Source organism: Cygnus olor, chromosome 3 (assembly GCF_009769625.2).
Source record: "Cygnus olor isolate bCygOlo1 chromosome 3, bCygOlo1.pri.v2, whole genome shotgun sequence".
Classification (NCBI taxonomy): Eukaryota; Metazoa; Chordata; class Aves; order Anseriformes; family Anatidae; genus Cygnus; species Cygnus olor.
Window position 1 is genome coordinate 101,512,797 of NC_049171.1, and position 23,634 is coordinate 101,536,430.

General features: G+C 34.9%; 1 protein-coding gene across 1 annotated transcript in view; it reads left to right on the top strand.

Moving 5' to 3' along the window:
- USH2A (usherin) overlaps positions 1-23,634 on the top strand; it is a 420,079-nt gene that overhangs the window by 218,200 nt on the left and 178,245 nt on the right. Inside the window, 7 exon segments of the mRNA XM_040551919.1 lie at positions 6,599-6,758; positions 7,239-7,254; positions 7,256-7,316; positions 7,319-7,428; positions 11,923-12,070; positions 19,274-19,425; positions 23,372-23,534. Coding sequence (XP_040407853.1) covers positions 6,599-6,758; positions 7,239-7,254; positions 7,256-7,316; positions 7,319-7,428; positions 11,923-12,070; positions 19,274-19,425; positions 23,372-23,534 — 810 coding nt within the window.

A 23,634-nucleotide genomic window follows, 5' to 3' on the forward strand; every position in this document is an offset into this window, starting at 1 on the left:
CATATGGTCTGTGGCAATCCACGAGTAGAGTTTTCTTCATCTGAGCATCCTTAGCATTTCAAGCTAGTGTGTCCTAACGGGGGAGTGAGAACAAAGTCTGGAGTTACCTGTAGTAACTATCTCAGGGACCTGGCTTTAAAATCAAAGACTGGCATCCTTGTAGTCCAGCTTTGCAATTAAAAAAAAGATACTACAAATGTTTAATAAAAAGGGTGATATACCTTGCAAAGATAATGGTAAAATTAATAGTTTAAGCAAGAAGAAAAGAAGAAAAGAACAAAATGATCAGGAGTAGAGACTAATGTGACCTTGTGAGTTGATCACAGTAAAACGTAGTATTTGAGGGATGAGTTTAGGCTCACAGAATTAGAAGAGTTTGGGCTGATAAATGGTAGAAAGATTTTCTCATAATAGTAACAAGTTACAAGTGCATAATTAAGAGAAACTGTTAGTAAATGTGGGAAAAAAAAAAAAAAAAGGACTTTTCCATCTTTTCTAGTAAAACATAGTTCTGTTTAAAACAGTTAAGTACTTTGGAGCTACCACTTCTCCAAAAGTGGAACTGTGGCTCTACCACGTGCATGTAATAGCTACGTTAATTCTTTGAGATCATTGCAAACTGAAATGATTAAAGATCCTTCTGTTTCACTTGTGTGCTGAAGGGTTTTCCATTTTTCTTCTTACAAATGACTTCTTAATTATTTATTTTTTTTTCTACACAGGCCAACACATGACTGTCATGTTTTTGGGGGCTCCTGTGTAATACCTAGTTTTATGCTATGCTCTTTAATTCTCCAGATACAGCAATGAGGTTGTATCTTACCTGAACTCTTTTATAAACCTCAGCTCCAATGAGGATTTATTCCTTTATGAGAAATTTAGAAAACCAGCAATACTTATTGCTGAGTTAAATAGCTTCTAAAACAGCATTTATTGGCCAGCTAGAAGCAAAGTTGTTTAGTCCATATGCCATTGCGTCAATAACTTTCCCGGTTAGAGAGCAGAACAGCAACTTATGGTGCTTCCTGAAAATAATTATTTGTGCTCCTGTGTTTGTCTTCTCTTCCTTTATTCCTTGCCCTTGTTTTTAGTAGCTTCACAAAATTCTTTTAATTCTAATACTAGAACAGTCTTCAGGAGATCTGTGAGAAAGATGCAGCACTAGTATAAAACCTTCCCAGAGGAGGTTGTACATTAGTGCTGATTCTTCAAGGGTCAATATAATTAAGTGACTGGTGCTTTATAAATACAGAAAGCAGAATATACTATACTGAAAGTGATATGTGAATTGTTGCTTGCTTTCAGAAAATGGTGGAAGGGTGTTGTGGTTTAGCCCGGCTGGCAGTCAACACCACACAGCCGTTCGCTCACCCTCCCCCCTCCCTCTCCGGGATGGGGGAGAGAAACGGGAAAGTGAAGCCTGTGAGTTGAGATAAAGACAGTTTATTAAGACAGGGAAAAGAATAACAACAATAATAATAATAATAATATAATAATAATAATAGTATAATGTGTACGAAATAAGTGATGCACAATGCAATTGCTCACCACCCGTTGACCGATGCCCAGCCTATCCCCGAGCAGCCGGCCCCCCTCCCCTCCACCCCGGCTAGCCACCCCTATATATTGTTCAGCATGACGTCAGATGGTATGGAATACCCCTTTGGCCAGTTTGGGTCAGCTGTCCTGGGTCTGTCCCCTCCCAGCTTCTGCTGCATCCCTAGCCTGCTCGCTAGCAGGACAGAGAGAGGCTGAAAAGTCCTTGGCTTGGTGTAAGCACTGCTCTACAACAATTAAAACATCAGCATGTTATCAGCGCTCTTCTCATTCTAATCCAAAACATAGCACCCTGCCAGCTACTAGGAGGAAAATTAACTCTGTCCTAACTGAAACCAGGACAAAGGGCAAGAACTGCTAATGATATCCTATGAAGTAAGCCTGATAATACAATCTTGGCATCTCCTCTGATTGTGATTTTTTTACATTAGTGCATAAAAATCAAATGGGGGCATTGTTGTATCTTGGTGATGTGGATTTATGGTCCCAAAGAGTTTACCTTCTAATTAAATATTAAGTTACTGTGAGTTAATTTAACAGACTATGAGAGAGAAAATGAAAGGAAGTGAGTGATGAGCTGAAGCAGTCATACAATCTACCTATGTGAACAACGTGGTGATTGGAATTCCTTGGAAGTTTTTCATCTTCATACTCGCAGCAGGTTTGCTTTGTTGTGCTGCTAACAATCCCTTGCTACAGTGCTGTCGTATTATTTTCCTTTGAATATAGCAATGGAATAGCTATTGTCTCAATTGTTTTCCTGAGAGAAACTATGTAGGGTTCCTTACACAAGTCACTTTTCAGCTGAGCACTCACCAGGACAGTACGTCCTTACAACAGGTTCCTGAAATCAGGGGGAGTGGAAGAGGAGAGGGAGGGGATGTGATTCTTCTGCTATAAACCTAAATGCAGCATACCGTATAGTACAGATAAATTAAAACACTGTAGACATTAATACTGTGTTATTTTGAATTGTGATGTACTCTAACACTTTGACTGTAAGGTTCATGTTTTGAATCAAGTTCTTAAATCTCAAATTTCTTTATTTTATCTGCTATGTTTTTCTTTTTATTCTCCATCTCAGCAAAATCTCTGCTAAAAGTAGCATTGTGGTGTTAACATATTATCTTTCAAAGACTACCCATTAAGTTTGATCAAAGCAAAGTGAGTGTTCTTATTGACCATCCAGAGTCATTCTTTATTCTTCTGTCTCATGCATTGATTGTGCTATCAGAACTTGTACTGGTGGTTATTAGAAACTGCATATATACCAACCACTGTAGTTAAATAGCTACCTTAGTGTGAGGAGTTCCACATACATTATAAATATAGTAGTATGCAAATGTCAATTTTAATGATAGCCACTATAGTTAGCAATTATCTTGCTGACATATGAGGTAGAAAGGAATTTAGTTTGTTTGTATTGCCTCTGAGGTAAAAGATCCCTTGCATCATCTAGAGTAAGTTACGGTCTTAAAATATACATGGGTTTTTATTTTAGTTTTCTTATTTTGTTTTGTTTTTGATGTGAAAAATGATTAATTATTTTCCTGGCTACCTGCTACCTTAGTAGGGTGATTTGAGGGAATCCTGTACCTGCTTGGAAGGTGTCTTTTATGCTTGCCCTTTGGTGCCCTTCTAGGCCCAGAAATTAATACAAGGTAAAATCCTGACTTTAGGCTTCTCTTAGTAAACCTCTGTAATTTTTAAATTTAGCTTTGTTTTGGAAAGAAATCAGTAATTTAAGAGAGTAGCTATTGGAAAATTGCAGTAAGAAGCATTTGATACTATTTTGAAGTAAAATGGGCCTGAAATGGAGGAACAAATGAGAATATAACATGATCAAGCAAAAAATGTCTCAAGTTTCCTAATGTAAAATAATATATAATAAAAAAAACCAACAGTTTTTTGCTGTGAGTTACAAAGAAAATAATTCTCTGCTTATTTGGTTCATTTTGTAGATTGAGATCAATGAAATTCTTTCAGCAACAGCATGAAATCAATTGTAAAATAGCATATAATTCATGCTCTATATTGTAAATTATAGTTTGTTTGACATTAATCACTGAGGTTTCCATGCACTGTGATGTATTTTCTTGTAACACATTTCTAGATAATGCTTGTGGATCCATTTCTAATGTCTGAGTGATCTGTTTTTCATGTCTACAACTGCCTACATTTGATCTTATGCAAATCATGCAATCAAGCAGATGGAAAACAAGGCATTGTTGCTAGAGGACCTTGACAAACAGTAGCTTTGTAGTTTTAAGAACCTCCTCCCTCCTCGTTCAAACTCATGTTCGTATCTGTAGTTTGAGTCCATTAATCCATTATGAAACACTTTGAACTTTAAACAGGAAAATATCTACCAAATCAGATTGTGACAAATGACTGAATCAATTATGATTTGATATGATTTTTATTGTTCAGTTTGTCAGTTTCTACTTCTAAGTTTTTAGGAAAAAAAGCCTTTGCTGTATGGAGGCTCATCCAAACCTTGATGAAATCTATGGAGAGATTTTAATTGATGGCAAAGCTCATGCTTTGAGTCACATTCTTAAGTTTCTCATTTCTGTATTTTCTTCTGCTCCCCCTAACTTCGTACTTTTTTTTACCCTTCATAACACCAAAATCTTTCAGACTTCATTGAATGTTTATTCAACATTTATTAGTCAAAATAAATCATCATTCTTAAATCAAGATGAGGAATAAAGATCTCGTTTGATCCTAGTCACATGTGACTTTTTCCATATTTATCTCTTTTTATTCTTTTTTTTTGTTAACTTCTCCTCTTTCTTTCCCGTCTCAGTATCCTCTCGAACTGATCCCAAAGGATTTTGCTGCTCTTTTGTCCTGTGTTTCCATTCCATGTTATTCCCATTCTTTTGATTTTTTTCCTATTTCCCTGTCATGTATTTTTGCCTTTTCCATTCCAGATACACATAATAAAGTCCCTTTTTTTTTTTTTTTAAATTAAACATTTTCCATCTTCCATTCTCTTAATTCTTGAACAAGTTCCTCCCTCTTCATATTTAACTAGGTACTTCCAGAAACTCTTATTCAAGCAAGTAGTCTCATCAGCTAGAGTGTGCATCAAATCATGTTTTTTCAGTACAAGCTACTTTTTCAAAAAAGCAGTTAGTCGATGAAGGATTTTCCTTAAAGATGAGAAAAATATCCCTCTCTCCTGCCATCCCAAATCTCTGTACTATGAAAAGAGTCATCTACAGTAAACAAATGGAAGAGGAGAAATCCACTTTTTCTCTTCTTCCTTCTCTTGTGCTATATTCGCACTAAGTGTAGCTCCACAAGACAATGTCAGCTTAAACAGAGGAATGTGTATTCATTGTTTACAAGGATATAAATTAAATAGGTGCCACAGATTGCTTTCAGCTGTTCATTCAGGTATTTCTAAAACTAAATTCCTTCTGGTCACTTTTCTACCCACCCAGAATATGGAGTACAGAGATTTATCTTGCAGTTTTCCATCCTCCTCTATACTTTTTGTGGTTTCCCTGATGGCAGCTGGGGGGAAGCAAGGATGCAGGATGGTGTGCACTAACGAGGGCAACACAGTTGGTGCAGTGTATGGAGTTTGCTTTCTCTGCTTTCTGAGCCAGCTTGAGCACCTGCTCTGGAGTGTGCCTTCCCCCTCTCACCCACATAAGCACTGCTTAACCCTGGTGGAATCAGACCCATTATGTTGATTAAACATGTCACTGTGTTACAGGCATCCCCTTGATGATTTTTTTTTAAGTTACAACAGTTTTGTTTTGTTTTGTTTTGTTTTTTTAACTCACATTTTGCCATGTGCTTTATAGGAAGGATACCACTGAATGATAACTGAGTTTTCAATAAAAATGAAGGAATTCATCTGTCCTTACAAAGACTGGAATAAATCAGGAGGAATTCCATTGCAGTTGGGACTGGGGACACTAGATAAGGGGAAAACTAATGAGAAAGAAGTTGGGTCTATGGTATTTCTGCTTTAGTGATGCCTTTGTCATCCAGGTGCAATTTTTGAATTTGTGCTCACAAATATTTTGCACAAAATGATAGTTGGATATTATTTGTTTCTAGAAACACTAGCATTTGTTATGTCTTGCAAAAATGCAGAGCTTGTCTGGCTTACTAAAAATTTGCTTTTATAACACTTATTTTACTTGTACACCCTATACTGTTGCCAAAATCTCAATCGTATATTCCTTCTTAAAAGATTTGCTCATTAAAATCTGCAATTTGTATTGCAATGAGAATGAAAATGATTAGAAAATTCTGTCTGAATTACTCTCCTACTATAATTTTTCTAACAAACATTCTTTATTAGTACAGGATTCCTAAAGAATATATGAAGCTAAAGATCTTTTGGAATATTTTTTAGCAAAGATTATCCACCATTTTCTGCAGTAGTTGAAACTCAAGTTAACTTATAATAAATAACAACTTAACAGTTGTTTTCCTATAGTATTAGAAAAGTCTCTTACTGAAATTTATATTACAAATGTTTGATGAGGACAAATAGGAGAAAAGAGGCCAGTCTGAGTGGTGGCAACGGTAAGCTTCAGAGCTTCCTTTGTGTTCATGCTTAAAGTGAAATTGCACAGAGTGAATCATTGTGTGTATCAATGCTTGACATTTGTGTAACGTATAGCACATTTTTAGAAAAATGCAATCTGTCTGTTAGTGAATCTATACTTGTTTTCCATTAAATTGATATGATTTAATCATGTTAAGTGATCATTTGCCACTGTAGTAAATTAATATAGTATGTAACACCAAAGAGTCTCTTGTGTAACTGTACTGTACACTGCGGCCATCTCAACCAAAGTGAGCTCCCTAGATCTGTTTAGTCCAAATTTGCAGTTATTTGCTCTTAAACAACAACACTTCTTGTCACTGTTCTGGGACAAATCTGTAACATTTGAGAAAGATAGGTTCCCCTTCCTCTTGATTTTCTGAATTAACTACCCTCTGAAAGTTACAGAGAAACAAGATAAAATTAATATGCAAAGTAAATTTGCATTTTCTTTTTTTGCCCTAGATTTAGCAGTTTTTACGCCACACCAATTTCTGCTCACTGCCTGCACGCTTGCTGGCTGTACAAACAGTTCCCAGGTCACCTTGTTTACAGCACAGCTGCCACCATCTCATGTAGATGCCCCGGTCCTGACAGTTTTGGATTCTAGAACAATATACGTACAGTAAGTAAGGATTTCTTTTTTCCTGACAACACAATAGTGCATCAGTTTATTCAAGAATTCCAGTGAGTTCAATCAGTGGAAGGGTTTGTGACATAAAATTAAATTTATTATGATTAAATGCATAGAAGTGATTAGTTTAGTGGTTCGTGCACCTTCTGATTATCACTTGCCAACTTAATTTCCATTTGTCTTACGCAATCAGTATAACCTACATATGGGCATAGCCTCTGCAAACTTCAGTGCAGGAAATGTTCTGGTGATATGTCCGTTTTGTAGCCCCTGCTTTGTGCGTTATTGTAATCATTTATCTACTGAATACAAATACTGCATTAGAGTATTTGCCTTAGATTTATTTTTATGGTTGCACAAGTATGTTTTCCAATTCTTAAGATAAAATCCACAAAGTCCCAGTTACATTTTTTTTTTCAGTACGGTCTGGATCTTTCTCGGTCTTAATCAATATTTTGCTTTTATTTGCAGATGGAATGAACCAATAGAAAGTAAATGGAATTCTAGATCGCTATATACTTTATATTACCAACAATGAGCAGAATTTTACAAGTGGAATGTAATCTATAACAGCACAGAAACTTTTTCTGGATTTTACTATTCAGCAGCTTTTCCCGGTACTGAATACCTTCATAAAACTAGCTGTAAGTTTTAAAGATGTGTAATGGAGGTGTAAAATGGTGAAAATGATTCCGATTTTGTTAACATCTTAAATAATTGGTTCGTGTGTCTGCTTTTTAACCTCTTCTTTCTGAAACTAAGGCTGGATGAGCTATCCTGAATAGAGACAGTGTTTTTGTTTCAAAATGGGCCCTCAAAAATGTGTATGTAATTTAAATACACATTTTTCTCAGGGATAACTTGACGTTAATTGGTCATGGTTCTGGTCAAGAAATGACAAGAAATATATGAAAGACTTAAAATGTTTGCCTGCCCCCACATGTGAAAAAATGTTTAATGTATTGAAAATGATGCCTTTCATATTGGATACCATAAGTATTGCTTTTTTTCATAAAATCCATACATAGAAGGAATACCAGAAAGGAAAGAGGTTCATTGTAACGTAGCAGTTTGTTTATTCAAAATATTTTAAAAGACCTCATTGTTTCATTGCATTTCTATAGTAATGCTTTTGGTTTTGTGATTATATGGAGAAGATTCAGTTCACTAACAAACCTGAAAATATGTATATAAAAGCATGAGATTGTCCCTTGTTTTAAAGCACACTGTTTGATTTATAACAATACCTTTATAAGGATATTGCTTTGATAAATGCCATAGAAAAATATTCCACTCTTGCTTATGAGTAAATTTACATTTATGTAGACTGGGTATGCATTCATTTTTTTCCTCCCTTAACATGCTCTTGAATGTTCTAAATACTATGCCACAAAAAAAAAAAAAAAGGCTACTTTCAGGTAATGATAAGGATCTGACTTGAACTTGAAAAAACAAGGATATTCAGTCTAATTAAAGCTTATGTTTGTGTTGAAATTAATTCATTTGTGCCCAGACATTTCAGCATAGTAAATTGTATACCATATAAATAGTACCGTGGCCAAAACTTGCAACAGTACTTCAGCAAAACACTTTAAACCTTCATAAGCAAGCAAGACTATCAAAAGTATTTGTGCTGTCCTGCTGTGCCACAGCTTTTCTATGCTCCTGCACAGCTCCTGAACACAGGCACAAGGAGAAAGAATCAAAGAAGAATGAACATCTAGGATCTGGAGAGCAAACAGGACCGCCTCATTTGGTAGTTCTGCCTTGGGATATAGTTAGAACAATGAAGTGGTGTGTAGATTTTGTTTTTATTTCACTAAAGTGTACAACTCTTCTCAAAGTTACGAATACATTTTTAGGAACCCTTGATCTTTATATTTTATTCTCTCTCTTACATATGTATAAATATATATGTATATACATTTGGATTGACATCAGTGATAACCAGAAACTGAGAGAAAGATAACTGCTTCTGGTGATGGTTAACCAGATAAAATGGTCTGTTATAGGCAGATTAGAAGATAAAAGTGTCCTTACATCTTTGAACATAGCAAGTCTAAAAGTACATGAGATGCCCAATTTTTTTTGGTATGGTAGAACAGGTAGTCTTAAAATATTTGTACCATTGTATTTAGAACTTGTCAGAGTAGTTTGAGAACTATGTAAAAGTAGAGATTTACAAGTTATGAATGTTAAAAGTAGACAATTATTATACTTGAAGCAAAAGGTAAAAAATAATAAAAAACCACAAGACACAACAAAAACAAATAATAATAATAATAATAATAATAATAAACAATGCCCATGAGCAGTCCTTTCCCCCCACCCCAGAAAATGAAAACAAAATAAAGAATCAAAAAACCAAATGCTCCTGGAAAGAAGTCAAAACATTTAGTGTTTCAAATATAGTTTATCTGAATTTATTAAAAGTTTAAAACAAAAACAACAGGCAGTACCTTAAACACTGGAAGCTTAATTAAATTCTTTATTTTTTTTGTCTGGGGATGAGATAGTTTGTAAGCTAGAGAATTTTTCTTTTGGCTTGTTTCACAGGTAACACTAATTTTGTTTTTATCCATGCAAAAACAGTTTTGGGTTTATGTGGGTAATTGGAAGTTGAGTTATCAAAATTGCAGCTTTGAGCACTCAGCTCATTAGGAGAATTTTCAGTACCATCACGAGCTGATGGCTTTAATTTTTGTATGGCAAGGTTAATAGTAAGTACATTAAATAAAGTTAACAAAATATTTATCTTTGTATGCTGTTATAATTTTTCACAATTGATTACAGCCATTTAATAGGTAGCAATTTTATATTGTACATACTGTAAAAGAGTGCAAAAGCTTTTGTAAAACAAGTGTAATGCTTCTTTCCAAAGGTCAGCCGAGAAATCTAAGGTCACGTCTATGTGGTTTAGCACAAGGGGACTTCCTTTTGCTCTGTTCCTGCTCTAAGTTCGGATGGATGTGAGCCAGGCCATACTGGAAGCAAATGGAAAGCTAAAAGGGCCTTTGAATTAGGTGGGGCTGGCACACCAGTGCTTGACTGGTTTTAATTTTTTAGCTTTTAATACCTTCTTGCCTGCTAGTGTTTTACGGGTAGGCTAGCTCACGTGCTAGCTGGAGAATCACTGTATTGTGTCTCATTATGTGGTGTACATCTGTCCCTTGGTTCTCTAGATGCATTCGTATTTTTTCAAATTTTACCCCAAATCTATTTTCAGGTGAAGTTTAGAATGCAATACGGGATTCAATGTGGGTGTCGGGTTTTCATGGCTTTGAGCTGAATGTGATCACTGGATGTGATCATTGAAGTCCCAACAATGTCCAGCCCATTTGGATGCACTAACCTAAAATTCCACTATTAAAGTACAGATGAGCTTTGTTTACTGATTTTCACTAGAAGAATCAGAAATTCATACACCAGCAAGTTTCCAAAATTCTAAAATCGATCTATCAGGAAATTCAAGAAAAAAATGTATGGGGAAGGCTGCTGTTAATGAACCCTGAATTAAAAAGCCCTCCACTTCTAGGCAAAGCTCAATGGAATGCATTTAGGCAAGGGAGTGAGGAACACAGGAGGAAGAGGTCTTCCAGAAGTGTCTTCTGGACTTCTTCCTGAAATCAATAGGAGCTAAATCATTTGAATAATAGTGTAGCTTTGCTGGAAGTATGATGTTCTTAAATATTTTCCTTATCAAAATGTTAAGAATTATCTGAGCATTTGTTTAAGATGACTTATTTTAAACACAAACACATTTAAAGTAAATGCCATTTTTGGATGTCCCCAAAACTAAGGTTCCGTTCTTTCATCATTATTCACAGCCCAAACTGAACACAAGGAGTCATTCTTTAGTTGTGTTGGGAGTGTAATTTTCAGTGAAATCAAAATGATCTTGGTATATAAAATAGCCTCTCATTTATAAGTAGTTCTTAGTTTTACCCATGGGGCTAGTATATGCCTTTGGAGCAGAGTAGGAAATATGCTGACAGTTCTCTGATTGGAAATGCACTCAGAAATAGGAAATTGAAGCTAATCCTTTAAAATAACGTACACATGATTAAGAGAAGCATTTTATTCCTGGGTATCTAGACAGGAAGGTTGTTTTTTTTCTTTTTGTGCTGATCCAGAAAGGACTACCTGTCCACTTCAACACAGAGTCAAAAAGCAAATGTTATTCCGTAAGTTTAATTAATGAGTATCTGAATCTTTGTTGAATTCAGGTTTAATTTATTTTATTGCCAAAAAAAAAAACCAAAAAGAAATAAATCAAACAAACAAAATATTTAAATCCAGTACAGAATGTATTTTTGTATATATATTTTTAACTTTTCTAGCAAATCCTGTCTCTTGTCACTGATCTTAGTGCAAATAATTGAAAAACCAGTGTATGTAAGAGCTAGCTTCGTAGTTTTCACGTTTCCCGCATGTGAAACTTTAAAAGCCTGATATACGAGGTGATATGCAATTTCTTGCACATTGTGTTGCTTCATAATCAAGCAAAATGTAAAAGTGGTGTAATCAATCTTGTCTTCCCTGGTAACTGAAATACAAATGATTTGACTATTATCCATAAACATGCAATAATAACTGTTACATATTGATTTATAATAGTGTTTTTTTACAGTTTTAATTGCATCTGCACTACACTCAGTCTGCTGTCATGAAGTACAGGACACTCCAAATGTCTTTTTTTTTTTTTTTTGTTTTTTTTCTGAATGACTATTCATTGAGATAATTTTTAAGTGCACTGCAAGTTTGTCAGTATATTGTCTGAAAGTTATGAGAATTATTTAGTCAATCCAGAAGAATTTTGCACTATACATGATATATGTAGTACTGTAATATTCTTTAACTGTTTCTGTGAAAGCAGTGGAAATCTAATTGTGATTGTTACTCACAGTCAAATGCAAAATACTGAGCCAAACATTAGTATAAGGTTTTATCAATTTCATACCTAAAAACTAAGTATCACAAATAGCACATTTCTTGTTAAGAGGTGACCAAATCTATGATAGGAATATTTTGTGAAAATCATAGACTTACTAAGTTCAGATATGTAAAAAATATAAAACTTTACAAAAATTGCTGGACTCAACAATTATTGGTATTACATTGAAATATGCTTATTTGTTGTGCTTCATATTTTAAGGCTTGCACTGGAGGTGGATGTTCAATAAGCGAAGCTAGCACAGCTGTAACAGATGAGAGTACACCAGAAGGTGTTCCTGCTCCGAAAGCCCAGTCATATTCATCTGACTCTTTTAACATCTCATGGGCTAAGCCCGAGTATCCGAATGGTAAGTGAACTCTTTTAGCCTCAAGTTAAAAAGATGATTAGTAAAGGTAAATTAATATTCTAAATGGCAGCTTATATGTGGTGCTTAATTTTTAATGATCATTTTAGCACATAAAATACCTGAGATAGTATCATTGTCTGCAGCTAGGAGATTGTGGTTTTCAGCCTTCTGTATGGTTTCAGTGGCTCAAAAGTGCTCCCTTTGATAGTTCTTGTGTACTGCACCTCATTGTTTAATGTTTTCCAGGACAATTGAGCTGAGGAATAGGCATTCTTGGAGAATGTCCATCTAGGATGTTCATTCTACCCTCAAATAATACATGAATTTCTTTTACGTTAATTGATAACATGATAACATTAGATGTGTTCTGTGTAATCATCTTGGACGTGTACATTTGCATGGCTGCAGAAGTTAAATAATACACTTTCTTTTGTTTAGAAATATTTTCCATTGTGAACTATCCATACGTAACACTTCTGAACAAATGTTTCACCTTGATTTTATTATTATGACAGTTTATATCACAGCAGAGGAAGCTATGCAGAAATCATTGAATGTAAGTGACAGAAATGTTTTCCTCCTTGGGGTATTGTATTGGTATATATCTCAATTTTTTCTTAAAGTGGTTTCACATGAATTTCATTTTTCCCCCTGCAAGTTTAGCCCTGCTTTCAACTGTGGAAGGACACAAGCTGCCTGTACAACTTCACTACAAGGCACTTGAAATGGTTTCCAAAAATTAGTGATTGTAAGGCTACATATTTGTAGCATTCTGTAAGATCTTATGTTACTTTTAAAAGGAAATAAGAGCATGTAATCTGCTGTTAAATAATATATTTGATAATTTATGGTTCCTTGTATGGGTGTCATTCTAGAAGATTTTGCCTCCTGGATCCTTAGAAATCCTCTCATCATGTTACTAATACCCCATCAGTGTCTGTGGCTTAGAGGAAGGAAAAGAGGGGAAGGAAAAAAGGAAGAGGGGGGAAAATAGAGGGAAGAAGGAAGGAAGGCCATGTATGTGGGTTAGTGCCCAAGCCCTGACCCATTTCCAATTAAATGGACATTTTTTACATGTTCATACCAGGAGCTGATCTTGTTATCCTTGTATTGTAGGGAAAAGCATCCAAATGGTTTGGAGGGTGGTTTAACTAACCAATGCATGTATAAATATATAAATACACACATACGTGTATTTATATATGCCTATCTACAAGACAGGATAAAGACCTATAATTTGATAAATTAAGTTCCCTGCGCTTCCTTTAAAGCAAGTGCAAGTTGGGAATACATGACTAAACTTGACACACTGGAGGAAACGGTTGCCATCCAGAGGGGCCTTGACAGGCTTGAGAGGTGGACTGGTGTGTACAACATGCAGTTCAACAAGGCCAAGTGCAAGGTTCTGCATCTGGGTCAGGGCAATCCCAAACATAAGTACAGGCTGGGCAATGAGTAGATTGAGAGCAGCCCTGAGGAGAAGGACTTAGGGGTACTGGTGGATGAAAAGGCATTGTGTGCTTGCAGCCCAGAAAGCCAACCATATCCTGGGCTGCATCAAAAGTATGGCCTGCAGGTTAAGGGAGGTGATTCTTCCCCTCTACTCCATTTTCATGAGACCCCACCTGGAGTACTGCATTCAGCTTTGGCCCCCCAGCACAAGAAGGGCACGGTCCTGTTGGAGCAAGTCCAGAGGAGGACCATGAGGCTGATCAGAGGGCTGGAGCACCTCTCCTACGAAGACAGGCTGAGAAAGTTTGGGTTGTTCAGCCTGGAGAAGAGAAGGCTCCAGGGAGACCTTACAGTGGCCTTCCTGTACTTAAAGAAGGCCTACAGGAAAGCTAGGGAGAGACTGTTTATCAGGGATTGTAATGATAGGACAAGCAGTAACCATTTTCACTAAAAAAAAAAAAAGGTGGGTTTAGGTAAGATAATAAGGAAGAAATTCTTCACTCAGAGGGGGGTGAGGCACTGGAACAGGTTGGCAAGAGAAGCTGTGGATGCCCCATCCCTGGAGGTGTTCAAGTCCAGATTGGATGGGGCTTTGGGCAACCTGGTTGGGTGGGAGGTGTCCCTGCCTATGGCGAAGGGGGTGGAACAAGGGGGATGGTAGATGGTCTTTAAGGTCCCTTCCAACCCAAACCATTCTATGATTCTATGAATTTGCACATTGTATCTTCTTGTTAATACGGTGTTGCTGTACACGGTCTGACTCTCCTTTTAAATATAATAAATAGGTTATTAGAAAACAAAATAAATATAATCGGAAAGCTGTGAATCCACACTAGATGAACAACAGCTGTGAGAAGAATCAGAGGAATTTTATAAAAGAAAATATATTCTTTAGTCCCTTGTAAAAGTATTCTCTGGTATTTCTACATCTTCCCATTATTTGAAGCCCATGGAGAATTTTTCCCTTGGAACTGTTGTCATTGTTCAGTAATGTATGGATAGCATGTGTGTTGCTGTTAGACATTTTTTGATGCAGCCAGAATTGGTGGAAGGGACTCAGTATAGTTGGCTGCAGTCGTGGAGAAGGGCTGCTTCTCCTTCCACCTATGAGCTCTTGCCAAGTACCTAAGAGTGGAAGAACTGCTGTCTCATGAGAATTTGACAACCATAAGGGCACTGGGGCCTTCACTTTTTCAGCATAGTGTGGTCTCACTTGCACAATAGTTAACAAAGGTTATGTGAATTTGTCTTTTCCTTTTCTTCTCCTCCCCCACCTCTTTGGGAGTTTTAAAAGGACTGTATAACTAATAACACACTTTACCATGCTCCTATTTCTTTTTTTTTTTTTTCAATTTCCTATGTGCATCGCTTATTTCATAAAATAATTAATAAAAAAAAAAAGTTCTAAAACTTTTCACTGAGTAACTACTTGATCAGGAAAGCTTGCATTGTTCAGTAATTTTTATTTTTAATTTCCAGAATATCTTTTGGGCTGCCTAGTGGCCATATCATTCATAATCACCGTATCTGTCAGTATTTTAAAACTGTGTGGGAGGCTGAAGAATACTGTGGTTGAAAAGACTGAACTATGAGAAAGACCAGCAAAAGGTTCTTTCCCTTAGATTTTGCTGCTTCAGCATTTTAGTGATGTATGTTCATGGTTGGAGGTTAATGAGTTCTAATGTAGCTCCTTTTTTGCAGAAGAATAGAAACTGTTTCCTACTCTTGACTTAACTGGTTCATACTTTCAGTCTACTAGGCGTAAGTAGCACATTTTAAAATTACTGATTTTGTCTTGGTTTCAGGCGGAAACCTCTGAACTGCAACAACTTGCATGTCATAAATTGTCATCTCCTTGGTAGATCTCTGCAGCTATTCCTTTCTCTTCTTTTTTCTCACACTATATGTAGAAGTTACTATGCATTTCCATGGGCTGAGGAAGCTCTTATTTATTAGGTGTTGCTGATGTTGAGTAGGTGTGTAAGCTGAATGGGACAGCATTGCACAGCCATAGACTTTACTATGCCTCTTGTGATATATATGGAGTCAACCTGCCTGTTATCAAACGGACAAAGTTAAGGGGGATTAGTATGTCACTCTTGAGGCCACTTATAGCAAATAGTATTACAGGCTACTTGGGTTCTTCAGAAAAATGGCACAAGAGATAAAAAAAAAAAAGTTAGCTTTGAGACTTACTGGGCTAAGAGACCACCCAGACATCAAAGGGTGATGTTATCTGAACATGGACATTGAGTTTCTGGCCTACATTTTTGGTGAATTTAAGGTCAATTTATATTTTGTGAAAAATATTTCATATAAAGTGGGAAAATGTACACCTATTTCTCTGCCTAAAGTTGCTTCAGATATGTCATTTAATTATCAGGTGTAGAAAAAAGATATTTGGAAAATGATATGCTGAATATGTTTTTAATGCACATTTTCTTTTATCTTATTTTCAAACCAGCAATAAAATAGTTGAGGAGGTATGACCCTGAGGTATGTTACTTTACAGCAAAACCATTTTCTCCTAACTTCTGTCCATATACACGTCAAATATGTAGAGAGTTTTCTTCAGTTTAAACCTAAACTGCACAGTTGGGTTTCTTTTCAAGAGTGGAATGCAGTATAGTCAACAGTGATTTTGTCTTCAGTTAAACCAGGATTTAATCTATCTATCTAGACTTAATTATGAATAAACTTCATCATTTAATAGCCACCTTGTGCCCCTTCTTAAGCTTTGCAATCACAAATGTGCTATAATCTCCAATATTTTGTGGATGGTAAGCTCTTCAGGAGTATCTACAAAGTCTTGAAAAATAAGTAAATTTTGGTCTGGCTTTGAACCTTTTCCCAGTATGCTTTGGAAGCATATGCTGCTGAGACAGAGAGCCTAAGTTATTTATCCCTGGCCAAAAAGATTTATTGTCTGATTTAGAAAATGTCTTCATATCTTAAACTACTAACATTTTTGTTTTGAAATATACTTTTTCTTTTAATTCTTTAATTTTCTCCAAAGAAGTCATATAAGGCAAAGGCAGAAATAGAATCGACAGACAATCTATCAAGTTATTAAAGGTGATTGTTCTCTGACAGTACTGGGATGACTAACAAGAGCTCACGGTATTGACTGTCAGACTGCTCCTCATAGTGGAGATACTGCATAACGCTGCAGTTGCAGAACACTTTAAAAGAACAGTCCAAGTAATTATTACTGAGTTACAGCGGGGTTTCCGTAGAGGTACCTATGGCACCTACATTAATATAAAGTTAGTTCATTATGATTCATGCTGTTACCATAAATATCAAAGGAAATAATGATGTGATTTGTCCATTAGTTAGTTAGTACCACTGGTATAAGTACTCAAAGTACTTTTTTTTTTTTTTTCTCCCCTGTAAAACACATCCTTAATGACAGTGCTTACGTTTAGGGATGCCCTTATCAGTCTTAAAGTTTTTCTCTTCTGAGATAAATATAAAATATTTTTATTTGATAGTTTGTTTATTTAATGTAGGACAAATATCAACCATTGATGCCCTTGCTTTACAAGCAACTAGATGCGGAACCCCAAGGGATTTTTGCTTTAGGAAGCCTGTCAAATATGGTAGGATTCATAGTGTGTGATTTACCAGGAATTCCTCCCACATATATTTCTCTAGTGTCTGACTTGAGTTTAGCCTCTCACTTTTCTAGAAGAGAAAAGAATTGAGGAGTCTGTGAATCACTTTACCATACACAGCTCTGCATTGCTTTAGCATATTTATCTTTTGAAGTGTAACACTTCAAAGCCCAACTGAAACAGTTGCCTGTATACTTTTATTTATGAAGCATTTCTCCATTGAGAGAAAAATCTTTTTTCAGTTTCAAACAATCTTCCTCAATGTAGATTCAAAAAATTCTGTTTTAAGCGAAGGAAAGATGAATTGAGCAATTTTTACAATATGAAGATGTTTTCCCTATTGTTATTTTTTTTAAGTCTCAAGGATACATTATACGTGCCTCAAGATCTGTCATGTCCAGAATAACTGAATGAGGCAGAAGGCAATTCTGGAATATTTTGATTGCAGAATTGCAAACAAGATCAAAAGAACTTGCACTGAAAGTCTGAGTTTTCAAATCTACGGGGAAGTCTCCAAGTCCAGTTGAAATCAATGACGTACAGATACGAAGCTCTTTAGAAAGTCAGACCATAAACATCTGTTTTTTATTCGACCACCCTCAATTATATTTCAGAAAACTAGAATAGCCTCATTCTTGTCCATAATTAGTAAAAATGCTGTAAAGTTACTTAAAAAGGATATCTGTCAACCTCATGTAAAGATTCCTGCACATGCATATGAAACCAGAAGTGGCCGTACTAATGGCAACCACTCAGCAATAACTTAAATCTTCACCATGAAATACTGTGTTTGAATAGAATAAGAATTTCCTTTCTCTTGCTTGCCATAGTGGAGCAAGATAGTATTTGCAGTTTTTTGGAAGGAGAAGTGACAACTACAACTTTGTAAAAGACTGATTGCCATTAGATTTGTATTTTAATGTTCTTTCTGGGTATGTACTTCAGCCTGTGAGTGTTCTTAGAAACTGGGATATACGTACATAAAATGGGAAAATCAGAAGCCATCCTCTGAACTAACTTCAGTTCTAATGAATCTTTCCATAGTTTTGCATTTAATGGTCTTAAGATTTCATATTTAAAGAGCTTAAAAAAATCAGAAGTGAGAAAGATGGAGGAATATCCCTGAGAGAAATGACTCTTTGTAGCTCAATATCCGTAGTCTAAGCAGATCTATAACGTTCAGTCTTTAGTTCATGACAGTCAAAGCACTGTGTATGTATAGTCTGTACAGGGTTCATGCTAACCCATCACACAGCTTTGGAGGAGCAGAGATTTAGATTTCCTTATGAGATGAACAGTCCCCTGTGATTTTTGAGTTCGTGTTAGTAAATTACACCAGAAAGACCATTATCTTTTTGATGTTTGCTTTGAAATCGCAAATATGTTTTCTTTCTTTAAATTGAATAGGTAAAAAATAATTCAGGACTTTTTCTACAGCATACAGATAAGGAAACTATAATCAATACTACTGTCTGGTTTTGTTTTGTTTTTTTTTGTTGTTGTTGTTGTTTTGTTTTTTTTAGAAATGTGGCTAAAACTGTTTGCAAAATAAATTAATGATATGCCTAATTTGTTTGTTGGTAAAATGCACAAAATCTGGGCTAGTTATGAATGAGTATCAATAAGGTGTTTTGCATGACAAAAAAAAACTTGCTACTGATATATTATAGTTACAGCGCTTGTCTGAGTTGTCCTTCAACATTTCAATTATAATGTCAATCACTGTTTTTTTCTAGGTCTAAAGCTGTTAAGACCTGTGAGTCTCTGAGATGGTTTTGTGTGTCTTACCAGTTTCTCAGCCATATGCAGAGTTAGCTGTGAAACAGATCTGCCTCGATTTTCCTAATTCCAGGGTGATGTTAACTGCTATCCACTAACAGGTTTATTCATGTGTAATCTTTGGAAGAGTGTAATTGTTTTTCAAAGGATGTGGTCCACCGGTGAGGTTTTCAACAATTAAAGATGGGAGTGTGTATTTATTCTGTTATATACACAGTATTCTTAAATAGTTAACTGCTTATCTGTGAGCTATGTGAAATACTACCATGACCCTTATGTCTGTAGCATTAAAGGTTTTCTTCTAAACTCAGTAGTTGTATGGACATTAAGTGAGTGCTATCATGTTGTTTTATAGGTATTATTACCAGCTATGGCTTGTATATGGATGGTGTTCTGATACAAAATTCATCACAGCTAAATTGTTATGCTTACGGACTTGCTCCTTGGAGTCTGCATTCCTTCAGAGTCCAGGCATGTACTGCAAAAGGTTGTGCTTTGGGTCCATTGGTGAGTACATCTATTTGCATTCTGGGAGTGTAATAAATGTCAGATGGCAATGAATATCAGAGTAAACGGTGATGATTCACTTTGGTCAGTACTAACCCATCTGGCAAAATGTGACATTTAAAAAAAAATAAAATAATAATCCTGTTTAAGAGCTGCTGAAGATTTGATAGGTCATTGTTAGGCACCGTTCCAAAGTAGAACATAGGTACAGCAAAGAAAGGCAAAATTTGAGGCTGAAACACACATTACTGAAATTAAGTAGAATTAATATGTTTTAAAGGTACAGATGTGGATTAGTCAGATTTATAAGAACGTAATGTAAAGAAAGAGTTACTGTTCCAGTAATGGGCAAATTTCTAGCTGACTGACTGAAAGGACTGAAGTTAATCAGAATTGCAGAAGTCAGAAGTCACAATACAGGAACAAGGAAAATATGGTGATTTGCAAATACCTTTTGAATGCAAATATGTGATCAAAATATTCTACTGGACTTATTTTAACAGTCTTGTACAACAATCCATTTTTTTTCAGCATTTGAAAATATAGGAATATTAAATATATCGTGAAAGCAAGCCTTCTGAGACTTTTTTTTAATATGTTGTTAAACGCTGTTAGATGTATAACTGAGCTGATAAATCCAGTATGATTTCATAGTGCTGTAGCTGATGAATAACTGGAATAATATGTACCATGCTCTGTTTGTTTTCAAGCATAAATGAAACCTGTGATAATTCTGTTATTTATTGTTTTGTTTAATTAACCTTATGTGTGCACTTTTAATTTTGTGAACAAAGGAAGAAAAAAGGGAAAAAAGAGTAAAAATTTGTAGTCTTTCATGTTGTTTTTTTCTCATTTTTCCATCATAATTTATAATATCAATATATTGTGGAAATATATTCTCTGGAAAGAACTTTCAGGATTTTTTTTTTTATGTTATGATTTGTTAATCACATTTCTAATATTCTCAAGAATGCTTTCTTTCAAATTCTGGTAACATCATCTCTCTCTAAAAGATGACTAGACTATATAACCATTAAACATTTTACAGCTTGGATTCCTTTGAATGATATTTACTCTTAAGAGCTTGAATGGCTTTTTGCCAGTTTTTCTTTTACATTTTTTGCAACTTCTCATATACCCCAGAAGCAAAGCTTGTTTTAAGGTACTCAATGTGCAATACCCTAATCCATTGTATTACTAGTGATGTTTAAAGACAAGTCATTACCAAACTCTGCATGCAGATGAAACATGTATGTTTTCAGTACTTCTATCCTATCAAATAGGAATTAAAAGAGAGAACAGAAGACCAGTAGTTACGGATATTAAAATATTTTTAATAGGCTTTTTTCATGTCTCCATTGAACTCCAGACTCATATATTGACTTTTGAAATAATTCAAAGTAGGGGTTACTGTAGCTGATATTCATCTGCATCGTGTGATCCGTACACAAATTGTTTTCCAAAGCCGGTGATCCATCTCTAATCAAAGGAATTGAAGTACAACATCTTTATTTAGGCTCACCTAAGTGCTGCCAGGAAATTAAAACACTGCATCTTTATTTGACTTTTTGAAAGATTTTTGTATCAATTATAATATAAATCCAACATTTAGAAAGGAAGAGAAGAAAAAAAAAGAGAGAAGAGGAGAGGAGAAGAGGGGAGAGTAGGGAAGGAAAGGGAAGATAAGGGTAGGAAGAAGAGGAGAGGAGAGTAGATTGTTACAGTTTCTGTGTTTCAATTAGTTTTTTACTTGGGTCAGATAGTTGTGTGTTGGATTTTTTTGTTTGTTTTGTTTTAACATGTTGTTAGTGATTATGATTTATTTTCAAGTGAAATGCAAATCTGTAATATGTAAATTCTAAAATGCTGAATTTTAGTCTCTTCCTCCTAAAGCCGAAGTATTGCTTTTGTATCTCCTCTTTTTTCTGCTTAAGGGAAAAAAAAATAAAAAATGGCTTATTAAGAAATAGTGTAACTTCTAATAGATTCTTTGGAGGAATTTGGGAGATCTTATATGCTGATGGTATTGAAATGTGTTAGTTCTTGTAAATATCAGATGCACAAAAAAGAAGGAAATGAATGCAACAGTGGAATGCTTTGAAATGTTCAGTACTGAATTTTACTGCACTGTTTTTAAACTTTAATTTCAGCATTTTTGTTTGTGCACTAACTAAAAGTAAAGAGTACTGTCTTAAAATTAGATGGTTGACAATGTTTTTCCTTCATTATTATTCAATTTCTATTCAACTCCTATGATTTTTACTTATATGTTAGCAGCATATTTTTATTTTTATTAAATTATTAATAAACATCTGAAAATATCAAAGGATTCTGTATAAAGTAATATTAAGGAAACAAAATACAAAATGTGTTTTAGAATACTGAAATGCTGAATGTTTCTATGTCCATTTTTAATGTAGGTTTTTTACACAAGGTACTATTTTTGAAGTGTACTGCAGAGGTGCAACTATACGGGATATTACATGCATTGCACTGATTCTAAACATTATTTCAGTATTTTTTATACTGAAAAAAAATAGCAGTTCATAAGGAAAAGGTTTTGGTATTAATTTTCTCTTGAGAAGCACTCACAAGTTAGAGATACAATACAGCTTTTGCAACTCTCCAGGTTGTAGTAGAGATTACTACGAATATGTACTGTTTTAAGAATATCTTAATACTTTTTAGTAGTAAAAATAGTTGGTATTTGTTTTTCTAGGTTTCTAATGTGGTGAGTTCAGAGTACCCACATTAAACAGTATAACCATATGGGAAATTAGTTTAGAAAGCACAGTTTAGTCAAATTCTTCCACAAGGATGGTTTTGACTGAAATATCAAAATAATCAATGTGATACTGATCCAGTGAATCTGCGAAGCATTTGTTTATCTTAAAGCATTATCATCAGCAAGAATACTTCGCTGACTTTATTGTGGTGGCTCATCTATTTTAAGTATAATCTTGTGGTAACGTAGAGTGTATGAGTATAGAAGCACATGTAGAGATATTGATGCACATCAAAGATATAGCCAGATACTTATAAACAATAGGCTTTCCAAATTTTACATGCAAAAAAGTAAAATATTCATATTTCAAGGACAGAGAAAGTATACTTCATTATTTTGATGATAGAGCAGGTGTGGCATATTAAAAATTATTAGCACTCCCATGAACTTTGCAGCTGAGAGAAACTTAGAAAGGTGTGAAAACATCTTACACTTTAGAAAATACCAAATACATAATGTATGAGAAACAAACTTGTTCCCATATATAAGGTAATAACAAATTATTTTGTTTCATAGCACTGAATGCTTACTACAAGATATGATATACAAATACTAAATTTCAAGAATTTTGAATGAGTATTTATTCAAATTAAAAATCTTTCATAATCACTATATTTTCTGGGTCTTTCATCATACTGTATTTTTTCTCATTACAAGTAGATCTACTTATTGCAGCTTAAATTTGCTAGTTGAAATTAGAAGTTAATTCAGGGTGCAAAGCATATTTTTCCTCTATGAAATATCTACAGTAATTTGCTGCATCATGTAAAGGCACGTGCTTTCAGTTGTCTTTTAAAATGCAGAAATTGAAAAATGCGTGGTCTTCTACATCTGCTTCCTCTCTTAAACTAAGCTCATGCATCCACATGAAATTCCACCTGTGTTTTTAAGAAATGAATCCTTAAGTCTTTTCCAGTATTTCATTTCTGTTTCTTATGGGCGCCTTCATATAGATTATGTCAGTTTCTGGACAGCTGCAAGCAGATGTAGCTGAAAGGAAAGTAAAGTGTTAAAAAAAATTATGACACATGCAGTGTTAGTTGGATAGTTATTGTTGTTTATTTTTCCCTAAAATAACTTTTCTTAAAATTTTGCATTTCTCATTTCTTGTCTGTTTCTAAACTATGGCAATAAACCTCTAGCTCACGGTTGAATTCACAGGTAGAAGCTCGGACCATGGAAGCTGCTCCTGAGGGAACAGTTGATATATTTGCTACTGTTGATGGGTCCAAAGAAGTTCAGTTAAAATGGCTTGCCCCAAATAAACCCCAAGGGCAATTGACCTACACAGTATTTGTCACTGGTCTCTTCTATGCTGATCAAGGTATTTTTTTTTCCTTTCTTCTAAGCCTAATGATAGCATTAATGTTCTGTTTATTTTATTATTATTTTTAAATCTTTAACACTAAATTTTGCTGCTTTTT